Below are 22,658 nucleotides of genomic sequence, written 5' to 3' on the forward strand. Positions count from 1 at the left end.
GGCAAGCAGCGGCCATCTACATGGAAACGATAAACACTGTTTTATTAAAAACTTTTATTGTACTTTTAGATCGCTGTTTCCCAGGAACAAAATAATTTAAAATGTTTTTTATTAGTTTTTATGTGTTCCACGATTTTTCAGTAGTGGATGTAACGGGTCACTCTACAGACATCATCACGATCTGTTACCACTTACGAAAATCAGCAGTAGAACTCTGCTTTTAGGGTGATCAAATTAAATGGATCAATAATCACTAGATGTGTACAGAGACTAAGAATGACAACAGTCAACTGATTTTCAATTTTTTTTTCGTTTTACACGATCGAGTTCAAGGCTTCTAGCCTTTGTTGAGATGTACCTGGCACATGTACATAAAACTGATGTGAAGTGTGTTTATCTTTGGACCATGTCTTGGTGTAGTCAATTGTTCTGTAGTAACCAGGGACCAGAGCATCACTCATGAAGTGACCAACTGAGTGTCTGGTAGCATATCAGTTTGATGTATATGTATCAGGTACATTTGAGGATGAGGCTAGAGGCCTCAAAATGAGTCGTGTTCACTTAATTCCAGCCTGAGGTAAGGGCAGTCTTAGTATCAACTTATCATACGACTGGGTTCAGTCAACAGTGGATAGTGTAAATTCAAAATATATAATTAGGTAATTCTAGATGCTTTTGTGTGCTGCCTTGCAGTCTATTGCAGGAAAATATCAGTCATCAGTGGGTATCTTAGCTATGGTTGGTTAGGTAATAACTTGCATGTCATTGTGTCATATTTGCTACAACTGGCTATGTTATAGGTCATGGCAGTTAGATTACAAATATTATAGATTTTCTCACCGAAAATATAGCTACATGGCGTGTATTTAAATAATCTTCTTTCCCACGGCGCCACGTGCTGTCCTGTTTTCAGACTTACGATGTTATGTTATGGAAATATGCGGGATTTTTATTACAGTCCCCCTGGCTTGCACTTGGCATTCAACACAATGGTTCCCGATACGTCTTCCACTGGGCCACACACGAGACGTTCTCACAACATAGGCACCTAAACGGTCCACTAAAAACATACAGTCACCAAATTTCTGCTTTCACTCCCAACTCCCCCTTACCTCCGACGTATCGCCAACGGCGCTATAATCAGTAACATTTCCATTTTTAATCTTGAATAGTCCGATTTGCTAAGTATGAAGCCATATAATGGGCTGCACTTAAGCGTTCAGAAATCCCCATAAATACGATCCCCATAGACTGTTCATCTTGAGGAAATTTATGTGGAGGATGCTTGAGATGTAACATTGTGCAGGAAAGAGTCTGTAGTTGAATTGTGGTTGTAAATATGTTGAAGACGTCTGATGATTTTTCCAACAGTTTTTATTTTTGCTCAATAGTGTATGATATTTTACTGTAGCGTCTTTTGAGACATGTGGAACACAAAATACATGTTCTGCTGTATTAATTCGTGTATAGTTGTTCATTTAGAAACCATCAGTTTATAAGGATATTGGGTTTTTGTCAAAGAAAGAAAGAAAGGAGCAAAAAATTAAATTTTATTACTTTTATTCAAAAGTTATGGGTATTAAAAGCACCGTTTACAATATTTCTCATCGTCGTAGGTGAGTATTCTTTCCCGTTTGTGACACACGAAAGCATAAACTGTGAATGTTATACAGCAGTTCATGTATGAACATTCAGGGTTTATGATTTCATTTTTAAGTAGTTGGATAGTTTATAGACAAACAACAAAATCTTACATTATTTCCATACACGTGCTCAGCCTGCTTCTTTTTCAAGCTTGGAACCTCCTCATGTTGGATTACAAGGAAGACAAACAAAGAAAGAACTTGAAAACTGTGATGTGCTGAGAAGGTTCCCCTCCTTTGCCAATGATATTCACGAGATGCAGAATCGGCGTATTCCTTCTCTTGTATCCAGTCCTGATAACTCTCTTCTTCCTGTTTTTCAGTGGAGGCAAAACTTCTGACACACATATCCTAGCCTTTTCCTGGGTGTCCTGTGTTTTACTGAACTGCAGTTCTAGAGAGCAACAAAAGAGGCCGCGAGGCCTTTACCTATCATCTGGAAAGGGGAACAGGCCCTGTGAGGACTTCTTGCTCAGTCGACAGGGCGAGCGGCTGCCATGGTGGGTGCGCTAGCTGGCGTACATGAAGATGGCGACGATTAGCCCGTAGAGGCCCAGCACCTCGGCGAAGATGAGGATGAGCACCATGCCGATGAAGAGACGCGGCTGCTGCGCTGTGCCACGCACGCCCGCGTCGCCCACGATGCCCACGGTGAAGCCAGCGGCCAGCCCGCTGAAGCCCACTGTGAGGCCGGCGCCCATGTGCTTGAAGCCCCTGCAACACCCACCACCATCCGGGTCCATCAGTCAGCGATTCGAACCAGACCATGGCACGTACAGCAGCTCCATTCAAAGGATTACCGCCTCTACACCGCTAGAGTATGCGTCACGTGGAACGGCTCGAGCTGACACCCACACACACACAGACGCTCCCACCCATCCACACAAACACCCCTCGCCTCCCCTCCCCCCCCCCCCCCCACACACACACAAACACAGAGAGAGAGAGAGAAAGAGAGAGAGAGAGAGAGAGAGAGAGAGAGAGAGAGAGAGAGCGAAATATATAGTAATACATATAATATTTATTAATATAATAATTAAAGATAGATCCTATGCAGAGCAAATTTTTAACTTAAAGTCAATAATTCGCCATAGAATGTTAACCAGCAAACCAATACTAGTGTCATTTATAGATTTCAAGAAAGCATTTGACTGTATAGACAGAGAAACAATAATAAGGTCATTAGAGAATTTGGTGTTAAATCAAAACTAGCAAACGTAATTACTGAAACACTAACAGGCACAGTATCTAAAGTCAAATTTAAGGGAGAAGTATCTCAGCCTTTTGAAATAAAAACTGGTGTTAGACAAGGTGACGGTTTATCACCTTTACTGTTTAACTGTGTTCTAGAAAAAATTGTAAGGATCTGGAATTCGGAGCTAAAAAATCACAAAATTGATCCAGTAGCTCTGGGAAGGAAAACAGATGGAATTAAGGTAAACTGCTTGGCTTTTGCGGATGATTTCGCAATATTTTCAGAAAAACTGACAGAAGCAGTTACTCAAATAAACATTCTGGAAAAATTAGCAAACAGAACTTGTCTCAAAATTTCAGCTAAAAAAACAAAATTCATGACAAATATAAAGAATGCACCAAAATATATAGAAACACAAATAGGTAAAATAGAGTGAGTAAATAAATTTAAATATGTTGGAGAAACTATACAACAGATTGGACTAGAAAAATCTGCAATAGATGTAAGAATTAGCAAAATGGAAAGAGCATATGGTTTGACCAAAAATATTTACAACAAGAAATGTATACCTAGAAAAACAAAACTAAAACACTACACCACAGTGGTACGACCAGAATGTTTATATGGATCTGAATGCCTAACGATGAGCTATAAGATGGACAAACTAGAGGTGTTGGAAAGAAGGATTATTAGAAAAATACTGGGTGCAGTGAATACTGCAAATGGTTGGAAAATAAGAAGTAATGAGGAGATCTACAAAAATATAGAGAAAATATCTGAAGTAATGGCCAAACGAAGATTAACCTTTTTTGGACATCTCTACCGAATGGATGGAAATAGACTAACAAAACTAGTACTCCTATATTTCTGGAAGAAGAAATCGACAATAGCATGGATTACAGAAGTTAGAAAAGATATTGAAAGAAACAACATCAAAGAATCAGAAATAGCAGAAAGAAACCGTTTTAAAAACAAAATACTAAATTTGGAAGGCTTTCAAAGCAGAAGAAATAAAAAATCGGGAACAACATGAACAGAAGAAAGGAAGAGACTTCATGGGGAGAAAATGAGGGAATACTGGAATAATAGCAAACAACAACAAAGGAAGAAGAGAAACTGAAGTTGTTAACGTGATCCCAGTTGGTCAATACGATTGTAAAAAAAATTAAAGACAGAGACAGAAAGGTAGAGACAGATGGAAGCATGTGTGGCGTCAACTCTGGAATTTTCTGACACCTTTACCCTCAAGCGAGATGAGCTCAACTTCACCTTCTTCTGAAAAAAAGTACCTTCTTTGAACACTCCATTTTCAGTTGTAACTGCTGGACAATAAGTACAAATCCATGTAATGTATCGCCATTTGGCATCTTTGTGACTTACATGTAGAGAGAGTATTCTTTGGGCCCTTTGATCTGTCCGGCGATCAGGATGGCTATGACTAGCCCGTAGATGGCGATGATACCCGCCATGACGACGGGGATGATGGATTTCATGATCAGTTCGGGTCGCATCACTGCCATTGAAGCTATGCCCGTGCCCGACTTGGCGGTGCCATAGGCTGCCCCCAACGCTGCAACAGAAAGACGAATGGTTGTTGGACACCTAAATATAGTCACTGTGGTCTTAGGCACACATCTCAACGCGGCAGTTTCAGTTCGGTCGTGTTTTGACCTGTGGTTGCGTAAGATACCGCTAGAGATCAGGGTTGAACTATCTTCTTTACAACCTTGCCAACCTAAGCAAGTTATTATGTGGTAGCCGTTGCCAGACGCTCTGTGTACCAGTACTTACTTTGGTTTATGCACTGCTAATTGTATTCTTTTCTTAATTTTAAATGATGCATCATGAGACTTGAAAGTGAATCTCACAGGGCTATAGAGAAGCGACGATACGAATGAACCAGTTTTGCTTCTGCTAAAGCACAAAAAATAGTTGTAGACTGCCAGCTATCCGAGAAGGAGGCGAGGCTTCATTACCCGCACCACTCTTCACCCCTTGGCCGACGGCCACGGTAAAGTGCTCGCACTGTACATGTTTCTGCCACTCTTGTTTATCTATAGTTAATTCAAATGCCTCATAGAACCAGAGTGCCGCATCAGAGAAACGGCAAGACTCCATGCACCACGCACAGCCGACTGACGGCCAATGATTCTGAGATCCATCTATATTTCATTTTTTGTATATAAAAAGCGAACCCACATAAGCTGTTTTTAAAATCTAAATTCCAGCTTTGTTGTCGTTATTTTGCCCAAGACTGCAAGTTCACAGCATTTTTATGTTTGAGGTGATTTTAAATTTACACATAACATATACTTTTCATAGCGATTACTATTATTCAGTGCAAAAAAGGCGTATGTGTGATGTAATCAGAGCAACCACTATACTACATATTTAACAGAATGACTCTGCTAGGGAGTGGCCGTGCTAAATAAACACAACAGAACTGTACACAAGTGCCCACCTACAGCAGAGTCTGCTTCCTTTATTATGACTGCTTGCAACGCCATTTGTACGGCATCAAACAAGCCATGCGCTAGGATAACTGTTTCACGAATACTTCTACAATTAGCTCCCCCTAGCTAATTCTAAGCACCGCTGATGTTGGTCGTCACTTGCTAAAGCTCTAGCAAACGAACTCGGAACTGGTGACTTTTATCTGCGTATAGAACCCATGTAACGCCAAAGATACATGGCCTTTACTTAGCTACCGTTCTGCAAGGTGTCATTACCTACGGCAACAAGTTTCAGCGCTCTGTATCGTCAGTTTCACGTAATAGAAATATAACAGATATAAAAATGACGTTGGTGCCCTGAGACTGAATAGCTGAAGCTGTCCTAGCGCTGAGTAAACGTTTCTGAGACGCGAGATAATGAATAGAACTCACGATCAGCGCTCAGTCACGCTACACGTTTGTCTTTACAAGAAGAGAAGGTTGAACGAAGGAAGACGATGGTGATGATGCTACGGCTGATTTTAAAAGTGAGAAAGCATTGGAGGCGGAGTTTACCGACACAACTACTAAACACATACAACACCTCACAAGGGTACCACCGTGCCTGTTTATAACGTATTTTGATAAATCTTGCGTATGATATAGAGGACCCTCTTCTGAGTATCTGACTAGCGGTTTTTCATGCGACTGTCCCTAGTGTCCTAGAAAATCAATGTTGAAATGCTACGCGTGTTTCCTGTGCCTGTAACTTAGTCCCGTTTCGATCAAGGGAGCGTAGCCCAATGGCCAAGTTTCACGGCTACCACGCTGACGGTAGGGATCTGACACTACTCTGATGCTTACTTTTATAGAAATAGGTTAAAATTTTGACGAAAAATCTCAAAAAGCTGAAGACTTACGTAAAAACCGCTTCGACAGAAGGTTCTGTAACAAAATATTCTTTAAATGTTCATCAATTTAGGACACGTGGTTTCACATTAATGATCAAGTACGCATGGTTCGCTTCTCAGTCGATCGAAGAAACAACAATCTCTTTGAATATATAAGAACTGTGTTTTCTGAAAGCTTCCAAAAATTCAGTATGCATCCAATATGGTTCAAATGGCTCTGAGCACTATGGGACTTAACTGCTGAGGTCATCAGTCGCCTAGAACTTAGAACTACTTCAACCTAACTAACCTAAGGACGTGACACAAATCCATGCCAGAGGCAGGATTCGAACCTGCGACCGTAGCGGTCGCGCTGTTCCAGACTGTAGCGCCTAGAACCGCTCGGCCACCCACGCCGGCAGTATGCATCCAAGGCAGCAGTCTTGATTAAATGTGGGTGGTGCTACATGAATTTTAGTTTCGGTTGCTCCTAAAACAAATACCACCGGAATTCTGTTGCAGCACAGCAAGTGACAGCGAGTAAGACGATTCTGCTGTCTATCCCGTAACGAACGGATTAAACATATGATGAAAATTTACTGCTTTGATGATTTATTAATGAAATTACTATTGCGAAACTAAATGTTTCTGAATAATTTTGAATGACATACACACTGAAGAGCCAAAGAAACTCGAAGAGGCATGCGTATTAAAATACAGAGATATGTAAACAGGCAGAGTAAGGCGTTACGGTCGCCAACGCCTGCTAAAAGAACAAGTAACTGGCACAGTTGTTAGATCCTTTACTGCTGCTACAGCGGTAGGTTATCAAGATATATGTGAGTTTGAATGTGGTGTTATCGTTGGCACACGAGCGATGGGACACACTACCTCCGAGGTAACGATGAAGTGGGGGATTTTGGCGTACGACCATTTCACGAGTGTGCCGTGAATATCACGAATCCCGTGAAACATCAAATATGTGATATCGCTGCAGCCGGAAAAAGATCCTGCGAGATTGGCACCAACGACGACTGAGGAGAATCGTTCAGGGTGTCAGAAGGCAACCTTTTCGTAAATTGCTGCAGATTTCAGTGCAGGGCCACCGACAAGTGTCAGCGTGAGAGGCAGTCAACGAAACATCATCGATATGGGCTTTCGTGTACCATTGGTGACTGCACGACACAACGCTTTAAGTCTCGCCTGGGCCATCAACATCGACATTGGACTGTTGATGACTGAAAACACGTCACCTGGTTGGACGAGTCAAGTTTCAGATTGTATCGAGGGGATGGACGTGTGCGGCTATGGAGACAACCTCATGAATCCATGCATCCTTCATGTCAGCAGAGGACTGTCCAAGATGGCGGAGGCTCTAGAATTGATATGGGGCGTGTGCATTTGGAGTGATATGGGTACAATGATACATTTAGATACTTCTCCGACAGCTGACAGGTACGTAAGCATCCTGTCTGATCATCTGCATCGATTCATGTTCATTGTGCATCCCGAAGGACTTGCACAATTCCAGCAGAACAATGCGACACCTAAAAGGTTCAGAATTGCAACACAGTGGCTCCAGAAACATTTTGTCTGTTTAAACACTTCCGCTGGCCAGCAGAATCTCCAGAAATGAACATTATTCAGCATATCTGTGATGCCTTGCAATGTGCTACTAATAAGAGAGCCTCAACCCGTTGTACATTTACGGGTTTGTGGACAGCCCTGCAGGATTCATGGTGTCAGTTCCCTCCACCACTACTTCAGACATTAGTCGAGTCAATGCCACGTCGTGTTGAGGCTCTTCTGCTGCCTCGCGGGGGCCCTATTCGATATTAAACAGGTGTACCAGTTTCTTTGGTTCTTCGGTATAATATTTAACTATATTCTACATGTCAAAATTGGGAAAAAATTCAAAAGCAAAATTCGATGCGATACCGCCAGTGTGGTAGCCGGGAACCTTAGACACTGCACTACTCTGATTCAGTCGAAACATGACAAACATTACGATTATAGAAGGTACCCAAAAAATTTAAAAATCGATTTTCTCGTAAACTAGGGGCCGTCGCATGGAAAGCCGCTAGCTAGGCACTCTGGACAGACGCTTGTAAAACGTAGCTGAGACTCATCAAAATCCGCGTTTAACAGGTCTGATGATTCCCTTGTCAGTCACGAGTCGTGCACAGCCATTTCTACAATTTAGACGACAAGGGCAGTTATAATCGTGAAGTAGTAACGCTGCATCTGCCGTTCTGAATGGAGTTTGTTGATGTGCTGGAGCTTGGTCATTACCTGGAGTCCTATAACCAATGCGAGAAGGAAATCATGGAGAAGCGTTGAGAAAACCAGACAGACAGTGACAACGAGATACTAACGAATGAGTTTCCAGAATAAGATATTCACCCTACAACGAAGTGTGCGTTGGTATTGGTATGGAACTTCCTGGTTGACGAGGTACTGACGGAACTAAAGCTGCGAGATGGGTCTGTGAGACGGGTCGTGAGTCGTGCTTGGCTAGTTTAATAGAACTTGCAGGCGAAAGGCAAAGGTCCCGAGTTCAAGTTTCAGTCCGACACGTAGTTTTAATTTGTCAATAAGTTTCAATGAATGAGTTGATGGATATATGAACATCCAAAACTGAAGACACAGAACTGCCAGTGGAAGAACGATATGACTTGCTTCAACTGATGGAAGTCAATGACAACATCAGTTATATCGACGTACTGGAGACGCTACATGACGAGAGTATTCAGCAAGTAGGAACACTGGAAATGCATGCGAACTACGAACGGTGCACCGCCCGAGTTGTTGCTTGCAGTCATACACAGTATATGATTCACGTAACCCACGATAGGCTACAGCTATAGATTATCTTCACTGTCCCCACTCGCGTTCGGAAGACGTATGCGCTACTCTTGCCCATAGAGACGTACAACATCTTCACTCAACATCATAAGAGCATGTGCAACGAGTAGGTGGTTAGTGCCAGCACTGAGAAGGAAGCTGCGAACATCGGTGGTGTCACTGTCCATTTAGCCTTCAAAATCGCATCGATGTATAACTGTGCACCCGACTACGAAATCGAACAAGGGTAGTTTCATCATCAGTGAGGTAGGCTTGACACACACGTAGTGGTACTAGGTGCATCATTGGCACTCCTTCGAGGAATATGCCGATACGTATTTAGCATACGGCACTGCGAGTCAAAATGGACTAGAAGCTCGCAGCGTTTACAATCCAAGATTTCCCAAATGCGTTGTTCCGTGTACAGATACGTTTGTAGCGGCTGATAGAGGGTTAAGGGGGACCGAAAGTTTTGCTGCAACCAATATCGACGCTGGTCGAGAACGCTGCGTTGCAAAGTTCAATTACAATAAAACGTTCTCGACACGCTCCCTGCAACACGAAATATCAGATCAAGGGTCATTGGTAGTGTCTTGAGGATACGTCAAGTTATCCCGAAGTTCTCAAAGTATGTCTGCGAAGTACACACGGTAAAATGTATAAGTTTGTTTGGCGCTAGAAGTTTCATACGCTGTATAATGCATGTACTACATTGCGAACACCTATTCTTTACCATCTACAGAAAGTGCACGATGTGGTGGATGAGGACTATCGGTCACATTACCAATACAACGTGTGGTACTTAAATCAATGTAACGAATATCGTCATTCCGAAAGGTTGGTTTGTGGACAGACAAGGCATGCTTCTCCAGAGAAGGAGGATTCAACTCCCGAAACGTCCACATTTGGATGGACGCAAATCTGCGTGGTACTTATGTTTAACTGTATCGGCAAAGGTTTAGCTTAAACATTTGGGCAAGAATCGTAGGCGACTGTTCGTTGTGTGTCATTTTATTTCCGCCCCATTTAAATGGACAGACGAATTTAGCATTCTATCGAAACGTTCTTCCTCCGGCGGTCCGTTAGGGAATGTGGTTCCCACACCACAGCGCACCGCCGCACTTTGCTGCTGCGGTACGTGAGCATGTAGAGGCGCTGTATCCACAGAGGTGGATCGGCCGAAGTAGTCCATTTCCCTGGCCACATCGTTGGCCTAATCTGACAAAAATGGTTCAAATGGCTCTGAGCACTATGGGACTTAACTTCTGAGGTCATCAGTCCCCTAGAACTTAGAACTACTTAAACCTAACTAACCTAAGGGCATGACACACATCCATGCCCGAGGCAGGATTCGAACCTGCGACCGTAGCGGTCGCGCGGTTCCAGACTGTAGCGCCTAGAACCGCTCGGCCACTCCGGCGACCCAAATCTGACAGCGTCAGATTTTTATCTGTGGGGGAATATGAAAAACACTCGTCTATACCAACCGGTAGTCATAATCGAAGACCTTCTTTCGGGGACACTTGCAGGCTTTGATGAAATCAGGAAAACCTTTGGTATCGGGAAATCTTACGGACTCCATGACGCACCGTAGCGATACGTGCAGACAGGCTGAAGGAGGACATGTAGAGCAGCTACTGTGAACGTTTAGTTTTACGTTTCCCTCCTGAAAATTATGTTGTTACATTAACGACCTGACAAAACATCATTATTTTCCTTGTATTTGTTACACGTATGGCTATTGGCTATGTATGAGGTTTATTGTCTTTCTATAACTACGTCCTAACAGGTACACATTGTTAGACCTTCGTCGGGTGGAATCACAAGCAGTTATTGAACGTTACGGATACTGTAGTTGTTGGAATAAATGTGCTCACTTGTGGCCAGTGCCAGTGGGTTTTACGTGAACAAAAGTTCCACAGTTCCATTGCATATATGAATTTCATACATAAACGTTAAGACAACAAAAAATACAGATATTTTCCTCGCATTTGATTAAATCAACATAAAACGGCAGGGTGAGAGTTATTGAACTATATGAACTAAAATCGTCATAACTTCAGAACAGTTTGCATTGGGATGTTCAAACTGCGCGGTTGGCCGTGGGGCATGATGGGAATTAGTATGCGCAAGCATGCTTGGTTTGGGTTAGCGACTAAGCTCACTTTAATTGGGATGGGTTCGTCAATAAGCAAAATTGGCGCATTTGGAGGTCTGAGAACCCGCATATCGCGAGCGATAAGTCTCTTCACCCTCAACGGGTGACTGTTTGGTGGGCAATGTCCTGTCAAGGAATAATCGGTGTGAGATTCCTTGCCGCGCGGGATTAGCCGATCGGTCTTGGGCGTTGCAGTCATGGATTGTGCGGCTGATCCCGGCGGAGGTTCGAGTTCTCCCTCGGGCATGGGTGTGTGTGTTGGTCCTTAGGATAATTTAGGTTAAGTAGTATGTAAGCTTAGGGACTGATGACCTTAGCAGTTAAGTCCCATAAGATTTCATACACATTTGAACATTCTGAACATTTTTTGAGATTCCTTGACGGCACGGTGACTACCGAACGTTACGTTAAGGTTTTGGAAGATGAGTTCATCCCCATTATCCAAAGTGACCCTGATTTCTACAAGATGTGGTTCATGCAATACAGAGCTCGACCCCGTCGAAGCAGGAGGATCCCTTTGGGACCGTATTCTGGCGCTGGGGTACCCAGAGGCCACTGGAATGGGCCTCGGTTGGTCGCAATATTCCTCCCATCTGAACATGTACGACTCCTTTTTGTGTAGCCATATTAAAGACAAGGTGTACAGTAATAACCTCCAGTTCCGACACCTTGCAGCGGGTTACGCAGAATTTCACTATTCGTCTGCGCCACATCATCGCCAATGATGGCAGGCATATCGAACATGTCAGCCGAAATCCAAATGTCATTAGTGACGTTTAAATGTTGAATAAAGTGTTTGCACGCCATTGTATGTAACTAATTTACATTTTTTCAATAATTGGCGATCTGCATTATCCTGCGTTTCCGACGTCGAGCTCTCTACCACCAGACCATGCCGTCCGACGTTGAATAGGCTGTAATACGCTTGCAACGTGGATTATACATTTGGCAACACCTCACCTCGCAGGGTTTTCGAACCCGAGCGCTAAACGACCTGATTGGCTAACTTTAGTGCTAAATAATTCTGAAACGGCACAATGTACCGAATTTTTCTCTTAACATTTGTGTCTCAGTACAATCTGCCCTGAAACATCACTATAAGCGTTTCAGAAATTTCTGACCACTTTGAATATTCGATTTGGTCAACACCGTCTGCCAGCCATATCTTCAGAGATACGAAACTCGGTTTGTGAGGAGAGTGGCCGCTCGCATCTGCCAGTGTTTAGTCGCGCTTTCGACAGATGTAGTTACGGACCAAACTCTGCGCCATTCAGTCTCGCGATCTCGGAGACCTTAACGCAGAATCTCAACAACTACTGACCCGTTTCACGACTGACATAATTTGCGAAAATTTTTGAGAAAATTAGTATCCACTAACAAATCACAGTTTGGTTTCAGGAGGGTTGCTCTACTGAGAATGACGTTTACGTGTTCACTCACCAAATTTTACAAGCACTGAATAGCGCCACTCGGTATTTTCTGCGATCTGTCTAAGACATTTGAGTCTGTGAATTGCAGCATTTTCCTAGATATATTGAAGTTTTATGGGATTGATGGTACAGCCAACCTATGGATAATGTCATATCTGACGAAAAGTATGCAGACTGCCGTACTTAATAATTTAACCAGTATAGTCCGGGAACTTAATTCTCACTAGCAAGAAATCACGTATGGTGTTCCCAATGGTTCAGTATTAGTTCCACTACTGTTCCTCATATAAATAAACAATGTTCCGTCTAATATATAACAATCAGAATTAGTCCTTTTTGCAGACTACACAAGTATTTTAATCAATCCAAAGATACACACAGAAACGGAAGAAATAGTAAACATTATTCTTAGAAGTATCATTGGCTGGTTATCTGCGTATATTATCACCCCCAATTTTGTAAAAGACACAACATATTAGTTCTCCTCTCCTAGCGGTACTACACCAATGAAAAGTGTAACACATTCTGGGGAAATAATAAATATGGAGGAAAGTTCAAAATACCTAAGTGTCCCTACTGAAGAGAATTTAAACTGCAAAAAACACTTTCGAAGCTGCTAAAACCACTTAATTCAGTCACATTTACTCTTAGAATCATTGCGAGCCTTGGGGACAGACGAATCAGTAAGTTGACATATTTTGCATATTTCCGTTCAGTACTGTCATACGAAATGATATTCTGAGGAACTCACCTTTAAGAAAGAAAGCCTACATTTCTCCCTACATTCCTCTCAAACGTGCTGTCAGAATAACACGTGGTGTTCGAATAACTTACGGGAATTCAGCCGGGTGATGTTGTCGACAGTACCAAAATTTCGGAAGGAGCACACCCTGCCATTTTCAAGCTGTGTATTTTACGCTTCCAATTTCTGTTTGTTGACATCACAACGATCACTCAGCTCGTTCGCCACAAACTAACTGTTGGCGACATTGTTATCTACAGTGTGTTAAGAAAATGTCTAATATTTTCAGAAAAAATAAAGTCCTGATCTATGAGCACTTGTTCATGTTCGCTATTCAGAAACACATCTGTTCTGTTGAAGAACTGATCATAGCTCTTAAGGTATGCATTTTAGAGCCCACGTTTTGAGGACACATTTATCTTGTTTTGATCCAACGTATGCCCTCCCGAAATACTGAAAGCAAAGAGGTTACAAGTGGGGAGATGTATTTCACAGTATCTAAAATGAACAAGTTTCATAGTTCTTGAGGTATTCATTTAAAAGCTATGGTTAATCGAGTTCTTAGTCCTTGTTTTGGTGGGTCTGCCACCTCCCAAATATTCGACACTTTTTTATCACCCTTTGCAGAAATATCGCCCCTGTGACCGACGGTCAACTATTGCGTGGGTGTGACAGGTCAGCACTTGCACGGGACGTTTGACCGATCGTCGACTGAATGTCGGCGATATCTGTATGCTCAGCGTGAACTTGGGCAGAAAACTAAAATTCCTCCTTGCATCGATCTATGGTCACGCCAGCACGCGAATACAAGGTACGGAGATGCCGGCCCTCTCGTCACTGGTTGAATACTCGCAGACTATTCGTAAATTCATATCGACACTGGACGGCTGGATGCTTGTGCCCTCATCTTCATAGGCTTCAGACAGAAAAAAACTGTTGAATGACTTCATACTTCCGCCTTTCGGTATGAAGCTGAAAGATTCCAAACACCAGCAAAGACATAATTTTCACTGGGCACTTCAATTCGAAGCAGTGTGAAATGAACATATCATTTTTAACAAAGATATGAGCGTATGATGATGTCTGGTTTGTGGGGCACTCAATTGCGCTGTAATCATCGCCCGTACAAAGTCTCAGTTGTTAGACAGTCCATTTTTTATAGAATCCAATCGAGTCACTGTCTGGAATAATGACTATAATGATGAAATGATGAGGACATCACGAACACCAAGTCCCCGGGAATCGAACCCGAAACCCGGTGATCCGTGAGCGTTTCGAATAGGTTACCAGATATGACAGTGGCTCGAGGACTTCTTGAGTAAAAGACCACAGTATGTTGTTCTCGACGGCGAGTGTTCATCAGAGCCAAGGGTATCGTTAGGAGTTCCCCAGGGAGTGTGATAAGACCGTTATTATTTTCGATACACATAAATTATCTGGCGGACACGGTGAGATGCAATCTGCAATTGTTTGCTGGTGATGCTGTGATGTGGGGTAAGGCGGTGAAGTTCAGCGGCTATTGGACGATACAAAATGACTTACAACGCACACTACCCAAGTTCCACTCGCCGATTCCGATAAATTTCGAGTATGTTGTAGTCTAGGTCAAAATATCAGACACGTCTTTTTTATACGTGCCCCTAAGGCCGTTTATGTGTTGAACAACCCCCCTCCCCCCATCCGCCGAAGAAAACGCCGTTGTTATTTTTCCGAGCACTTATCGTGAAAAGAGTAGAAGATACAAGAAAAATGTTTAAACATAATTTCCATGGTTGCTGCTCCACTTTATAACTGTGCAGGCACATATTTAAACATTTTGATGTATTTCAAAATCCTCCATACACCTCACAATTTATGAAACGGTAAAAAGTTTATGTATAGCAAATTTAATAGTAAATTTAACAAATAATTCAACCATATATGATAAAATTACATCCCGAAGTGGTAGTAGTCAGATATAAGTGGGAATTGCCCCTATATACGCTCTTTCCTCCGTATGACGCTTGTCTTACATGGTGATAGCGTTAATTGCAATTTCGGCACCTGAAGGATTTAACTGAAGCAATAAGGTCTCCCTCTCTGTGGAGTCCGGAAATAACGAACATGGAGATGGCTTGAGGCTAATTCCTTTTTGTTTTTTCGTGGTTTGTTTTACTTGTTTGTTTTTTGTCCTTTCTTTAATTGTTTGGTTTTGAGTATTACTTTTGACATCTACTTTCTTATTTTACAGTATTTATGTTGTGTTGTATTATCCCTGATACTCTATACAGTACTGGGGGGGACGGGACGTTGTAGTACCCATTGCAAAGAAGTGCTTCATACACGTGTACATTGTGCTCTACGTCCCATTTGATTATTGCAATTTTATTGAACAATTTACAGCTTCTATCACTATTTTTAAAGCAATAACGAACAGGAGGTTCACATTTATCAGGTTCTTCTGTGAAGCAACCGCCCTTGAACCACGCGTTCCTAAACGTGTCCACAAGTCGAGGGGATGAAAACTGATTATGAATCAGGAATGAATTTTCGGGATATTATTCCTCAGGTGCAAATTTTACATCATAGCCGTTTAGTAGGATTACATCAGAGAATTGTTTTAGAAAATTCTTCCTCGGTCTGAATGTGGTAAACAGCAATTGGATGGATTATGCAGGTCGATCTAGCAGGTATCGTCATAATTTTTTACGTCCTTATTACCTTTGTCTATGTTGTCAAACCTCTTGTCTGTTTGTCCTGTCCAGGAATCCAAACACAGAACAGATCGTTCTCCCATAGTAGATAAGTAAACATCTGCAATTCATTTAATAGAGATATATGATGATAATTTACCAGATGGTGAAGCAAATGTAACAATATTATCGGCTTTATATATAGTTCGTTGAACAATGGGTCCAAACTGACCACGTGTTTCCTGCCGGACTATGAGCAAAGAGGATGATAAGACACCAAATAGGACTGGCTGTATGGTGTGGCTATGGGTTAAACGAATTTAACGATTGAGCGAGACATTCAACTTTTAGTGTTCTTTTAAAGGATAGGGCATGACCTGCATGTGTCTCCAAATTAAATAAGGTTGTTCCGAATTATAAATATTGTCCTGTCCTAAATAATGCAATATTTGATATTACGTTTGCCACAAGTGCATTAGATTAGATTAGATTTAGGTGTTCTGTATTGGTTAATTGTTTCTGAGCAACAAAGTTATTAATATTTTTTGGAAATAATTCTATGCCTCACTTTAAAATGATGAATCAGTTTCGTAGTCGTCGATAACATATAGCACGACAATCTGTCTTCATCTGTCATCATGAAAGCCCATCGTTTCAGGTCCAAGCCATGAATAGGTAGTGATTTATTGCATGCCTTCTGGAATTTCCCAGTACATAACTGGAACTCTGTAATAATTTGTCGCTCTGTGTCCCCACCTTCAGTGACTTGTGTTTTCCATCTTTATAGTTATTTTGTATCCTTAACCTTTCTGAAATTATGTTGGAGTGTTTTTAAAACTCTTATTCTCCTTGTTTCCACGCGAAAAACATAACTACCTTTTTTATATTCCAAATCTACTGCAATTTTACTCTTCTTACTGTCCTTCCACAATATCCTCATAATCCTCTTCAAACACCTCATCAACTGCGACAGCCTCAGGAAATACACTTTCGTCATCGTAGGTCAAAGCACTATAACTGTGTACAAATAAGTCGGTGTTGATGGACTCCTTAATCAGATTCGCTAAATGTAATGAGAACGATGTTACTTTGTCGGTAATGGTAGATTCGATAGCGTAATGCGGATGATGGAAGTTTTCGCATAATAGGTACTATATTTGAAATAAGTGTGTATACAATCAATGTGTTACACTCTGTGCATACTATTCGATTTCATCCGACGTTCCGTCTGCAAATTCCGGCCGCCTGTTTATGGGAACGGTGATTTCCGAATGAAAGTACGTGCAAATGTACGCACGCAGTTGAAGTGCATGCATACATTAATACATCTCTGTCCTACTGTCCGGCGGTCCAGTACTTACCTCATCATCGTGTTCCCACCGAGCGATTCGGTGTCCATACCCTCCCTACCACATTACGTGTATTGGTGTAAACACGAGGCGGCCCATGCGTGAGTGTGCGGAGGTATTGTGTAGATAGAGAGCGGCCCGCATAGAGAGCGTCGCGCTCTCCTCGCCGCTCTCTCCTTTACCCCCCCCCCCCCCTTTCCCCACCTGTGTATACCGTCTGGTAATAGGTCGCCATATACATGTGGTCAAGATAATTCCATATTAATGCCTCCTACACGCTCATAGTTATCGCAAACTTTCAAATAATTTACTGTGTAGATTGGTCTTTCCCGTAATACCCTATTCTGGCAATCTATCGCAAATACGTGGAATAAGGAAACAAGCACGTACAGTGTATGATGACTCTTGCTAGATCAACCGGCATAATCCAGCCACTTGATGTTTACACAGACAGACAGTGGAGCAATTTTCTGAAATAGTTCTTTGACGTAATACTACTATACGGCACCTGACGAATTATGTCCTGAAAATTCGATCCTGTTTCATAATCAGTTTACATTCCCTCGATCTGTGAACGCGTTTAGGTATGAGTGGTACAAGAGCGGATACATCTGAGAAAAAACCTAATAGATGTGATCCTCCTGTTAATTATTGCTTTAAAAGTTGTGATACGTGCTGCAAATAGTGCATTAATATTGCAATAATCAGATGTGCGTGGTGCACAATATGTATGTGTATGCACTTCTTTGCAATGGATAATACTACTTCCCCTGACTGTCAAAGATACTACAACACAACCTAAATACTGTAAGGTAACGAAGTAGATGTCGAACTTAATATCCAAAACCAAACAACTAAAGAAACGAAGCGAAACAAAAACCAATGAAACAAAGACCACGAAATAACAAAATGGGAATCGCCTCTCGCCACTCCATGGTGGCCATTCCCGGACTCGTCAGATAGCGAGACTTTATTTTTTTCAGTTAAATCCGTCAGAAGCCTATCTTTCATAGTTGCACTGTGAAATTGCAAACAACATTATCGCCATGTATGACAAGCGTCGTACGGCGGACAGAGTACACATACAGCGGTATTAGGGATACTTTCAACTTATATCTGACTACAGCGACTTCGAGATGTAGCTTTATGACATATGGTTGAATGTTTTGTTAAATGATTTACTAAACATAAACTTTTTACCGTTTTCAAAAATTGTGAGGTGAGAGGGAGGATTTCGAAATATATAAAAATATTTAGGGTCGTGAAGTGCAGTAGCAACCTTGAAAATTATGTTCCAACATTTTTGTTATATTTCCTACTGTTTCGACAACATGTGCCCCAGAAAGAAAACAACTGCATATTTTTTGGGAGAGTTTTCACCTCTTCAGCGGCCCGTATGGACACGTATAAAAATACATCTCTCATATTTTTGACATAGAAATGTATCGGAATCGGCGTGAGGCACTCGGGTACTACTACTTGTGTAAGTAGGCTGTTTAGGTTTTTATGTTGGTAACGCCACGTAGCGCTCTGTATGAAAATCACTGACTGTGCTGTGTGCAGTCTGTGGCTGGTTGGACTCTTTGTTGGAATATTCGCTTGTGTACTGTTGGGCTGTTGGCTGTGAACAGCAAGCAGCGTTGCGCGGTTGGAGGTGAACCTCCAGCAGTGGTAGATATGGAGAGAGATGTGCCAGAGTTTTGAGAGCGGGACGATCTGGACGTGTGCCCATCAGAAAAAAGAAATTTGTAAGACTGAATGTCATGTACTGACATATATATTACGACTTCTGAACGGTATTAAGGTAAATGCATTCTTTCGTTTGCTAACTATGCCTATCAGTAGTTAATGCCTTCCGTAGTTAGAATCTTTTTTTTCAGCTGGCAGTATTGGCGCTCGCTGTATTGGAGTAGTTCGAGGAACGAAGATTTTTTTGAGGTAAGTTATTCACGAAAGGTATAGGTTATGGTTAGTCAGGGCCATTCTTTTGCAGGGATTATTGAAAGTCAGATTGCTTTGCGCTAAAAATATTGTGTGTCAGTTTAGTGTTGATCAGAATAAGTAAAGAGAGAAAACGTCTGAGTACTTTCAGTTTTGAAAAATAAGTAACGTAAGGGGCTTACCAGCACAGGAATTCATAATTTTTCTAAGGGGACGTTTCAGTTGTTAGACGAAATGTCTAGTTGGTGTAAAGAATGACAGCTAGCTCTAAATGTATGAAAACATGAGTTAAGTGAGGCTGACTAGGAAAATACTGATCGGTAATGTTCCTATACAGCATTAGTAAAATCCTGCTAGATACAGTCACATCTTTTAAATATGTGGACGTAATGCCACAAAGCAATATCGAAAGAATGATCATGTGAGGATTGTGGTAGGTTGTGTTTGTGAATTCCAAAGGGACCAAACTGGTGAGGTCATTGTTCCTTAGACATGCACACTACTTGAACTAACTTATGCTAAGAACAACACACACACCCATCAACACACACCCATGTCCGAGGAGGACGCGAATCTCGGGGGGAAGGGGCAACGCAAACCAGGACAAAGAACCTCCAGCCGCGCGGCCACTCCGCGCGGCGATTGTGGTGTGGAAGGCGAATTATCGACTTCATTGGGGGAATTTTTTGGAAAAGCGTGGTTCATCTATGAAGAGGAGGACTTTATTGCGACCTATCCTTGAGTACTGCTCAAGTGTTTGGTATCCGTACCAGGTGAGATTATAGGAAGACATCGAAGCAGTTCAAAGGCGGACTGCTAAATTTGTTACCGGTTAATTTGAATAACACACAAGTGGCACATAGATGCTTCGAGAACTCAATTTGCAATCTTCGCAGGGAAGGCGATGATCTTCTCGACTAACACAATTAAGAGAAATTAGAGAACGGCATTTGAAGCTGACTGCCGCCAACATAAGGACCACGGCGATAGGATACGAGAAGTTAAGGTTCATACGGAGAAGTGTAGACGGTCGTTTTTCTCTCGCTCTGTTTGCGAGTGGATCAGGAAGGGGGACAGAGTACCCTCCCCCACGTTCCGTACGTAGGCTTGAAGAATATGTATGTTGATGCAGATGAAGCTACTACAAACCTTCGCTGTATGCTGTAAATATTTTATTATCCATTCTGCAACTACTATACTAGTCTGTAAGAAACTTCCTGGCTCATTAAAATTCTGTCCTGATCCGGGACTCGACTTGGGACCATTCCCTTCTCCGGGCACGTGGTGTAACGACTGAGCTGTCCAAGAGCAACTACAATCCGGCATCGATGATTTATGTCCTTCAATACGTTATCTTCTCTGTTAAAGAGATCCAAAATTGAATGACACCTTAATACGAAACGGTTGTTATTACTTTATCCCGATTTTTCGAGATAGATGTATGTAGAAAATCGGAGTTACATCCATGGATATTGTTTTAACATCATGAGAGCTCATGGTCTTTAATAATTAACAACCATCCTTAAATTCTGAAATTTATCTCCTAACCGTTGCACGCGAAGACCAAACGTCCTGTGAAACCGAATTTAATTCATCTTGCGTATTAGTTACTTCTGAACATTTTAAAACAACGTGATTTATTTTCTCCATTATTTACGAAAATCCTAACACTTCAGTTCCAGAAACACGCAGATAAACATACGTCTCCAAACATCACTGTGTGCAATTCGTAGTTTTCAAAGATTGTACGATTTTTATTTAGGCTACATTCGCTTCTTGTTTGCGTTACATCTTTAGAATATCACCCGAATACATTTCTCAAATATCGTGTTTCCGCTACAATTTCGTGACTTATTTCTGCCCAAATTTCTAATAGTAAAGATCTTTTATCTTTCGGACGTGCAACATTAGCCACTAAGTTTATAACAGCAACTATCTGAGTGAACGGTGCTTTATTCAATTGCACCGATACATTTGCAGGGATCGAGAGAACATATTTTTTAATACTCTTGCTAATCAATTAATCGTCATTGGTGGCAAGAAATGGTTCAGATGACTCTGAGCACATGGGAATTGACATCTGAGGTCATCAGTCCCCTAGAAGTTAGAACTACTTAAACCCAACTAACCTAAGGACATCACATACATCCATACCCGAGGCAGGATTCGAACCTGCGACCATGGCAGACGTGCGGTTCCGGACTAAAGCGCCCAGAACCGCTCGGCCACAGCGGCCGGCTCATTGGTGGCAAGAAGTGGATGTGTGAGTAACGCAGTTTCAGTGGCCGTAATGGAATCACTTTTTGCAAATTGGTTTTAGAAAGCTGAGCAAAACGTCAACCTGAGCTCTGCCAACTACAGCTTTCATACTCCCGTAAACGAAGGCGGCAAGTTGAGTTTCACACGATAGGTATTAGTCAAATTCCTATTCATTCCTAAGAGGACTTTTGTGTCCCCGAAACAATCATCACTTGCGAGCATAATGTATGTTACACAGTTTTACAGTTCACTGATGTCAGCTTGTTGTATGTGCCCCGTAATAAGTGGTATGACTTCCAAGGCAATTTATTCCAGAAGGTATCAATTACGTGTTATTATATACATATTTTACTACTTGTCGCACGAACATGTACAGATGCTCTCGTTATCCAGTATTAGCAATTAGTAGCACAAGAGGTAACAGCACTTCATTGCGCAGTCACCAGCTGTTCATTGTTTCACATGGCAAAACGGCAGCTTGCGTTTTACACGACTATCTCTTGTATTTCATAGAAAACACTAACTACGATGCCTACGCATACGGCCACCAACTGTTATTTAGCTGAGACAAACAAGAGACTCACCGGAAAATATCATAGCAGACGATGCCCCTATGACACCAAAGAACGGTCCGTAGATGGGGTTCTCCTCTGGCAGCCCCGATGACATTTTTGCAGTTTTCGATCTTCAGAATAAAGATGCGAAGCGGAGAAAACACGCTAGCTATGGCGGCCAACAGTGCAAGTGTGCAGCTCTCCAGACGATGTCGACACGGGATGTATTCACGTGCCGAATCCTCCAAGCCTCCTGCTTGTTAGTCACTGTAACTCTCTAAGCTGCGAGCGAATGAGGGCAGAGGCTTCGCGGAGAGTCCTGCGCATCGAGTTTGCAGATAAAAACATTATCAATGATACCACTGGTTCTCTTGTAATGTGACCGCTGCCGCGCTAACCGACAGCTGTGGCGCTGATACTATCTGGCAAAGCGCAACAGCTGTGCTAGTTGTCACTTCCAGTACTTTAAAAGACCAATTTATTCTGCTGCGTACAAGTCTTTGCTAACTAAAATCAGTTTTGAATAAAGGGAAGAGTAGTTTTTGCAGT

The 22,658-nt window shown here is 42.1% G+C and overlaps 1 protein-coding gene across 1 annotated transcript; it reads right to left on the bottom strand.

Annotated features, from left to right (window-relative positions):
- Window positions 1–1,555: 1,555 nt before the first annotated feature.
- On the bottom strand, window positions 1,556–22,386 carry LOC126187672 (V-type proton ATPase 16 kDa proteolipid subunit c-like). Its single transcript, XM_049928904.1, has 3 exons — window positions 22,140–22,386; window positions 4,219–4,408; window positions 1,556–2,357 (listed from the first exon to the last, which is right to left on the bottom strand). Exons 1-3 carry the CDS (start codon window positions 22,222–22,224, stop codon window positions 2,153–2,155), a joined length of 480 nt encoding a protein of 159 aa, XP_049784861.1. The 5' UTR covers window positions 22,225–22,386; the 3' UTR covers window positions 1,556–2,152.
- Window positions 22,387–22,658: the final 272 nt, after the last annotated feature.

Source organism: Schistocerca cancellata, chromosome 5 (genome assembly GCF_023864275.1).
Source record: "Schistocerca cancellata isolate TAMUIC-IGC-003103 chromosome 5, iqSchCanc2.1, whole genome shotgun sequence".
Classification (NCBI taxonomy): domain Eukaryota; kingdom Metazoa; phylum Arthropoda; class Insecta; order Orthoptera; family Acrididae; genus Schistocerca; species Schistocerca cancellata.

Excerpts from the sequence above, each read along its gene's own strand:
- LOC126187672 (XM_049928904.1), bottom strand. The coding sequence starts at position 22,224 with ATGTCATCGGGGCTGCCAGAGGAGAACCCCATCTACGGACCGTTCTTT. Across the intron at positions 4,409-22,139 it reads GTCTGCTATGATATTTTCCG|CGTTGGGGGCAGCCTATGGC; the intron begins GTGAGTCTCTTG and ends TTTCTGTTGCAG. Across the intron at positions 2,358-4,218 it reads AAAGAATACTCTCTCTACAT|GGGCTTCAAGCACATGGGCG; the intron begins GTAAGTCACAAA and ends TGGGTGTTGCAG.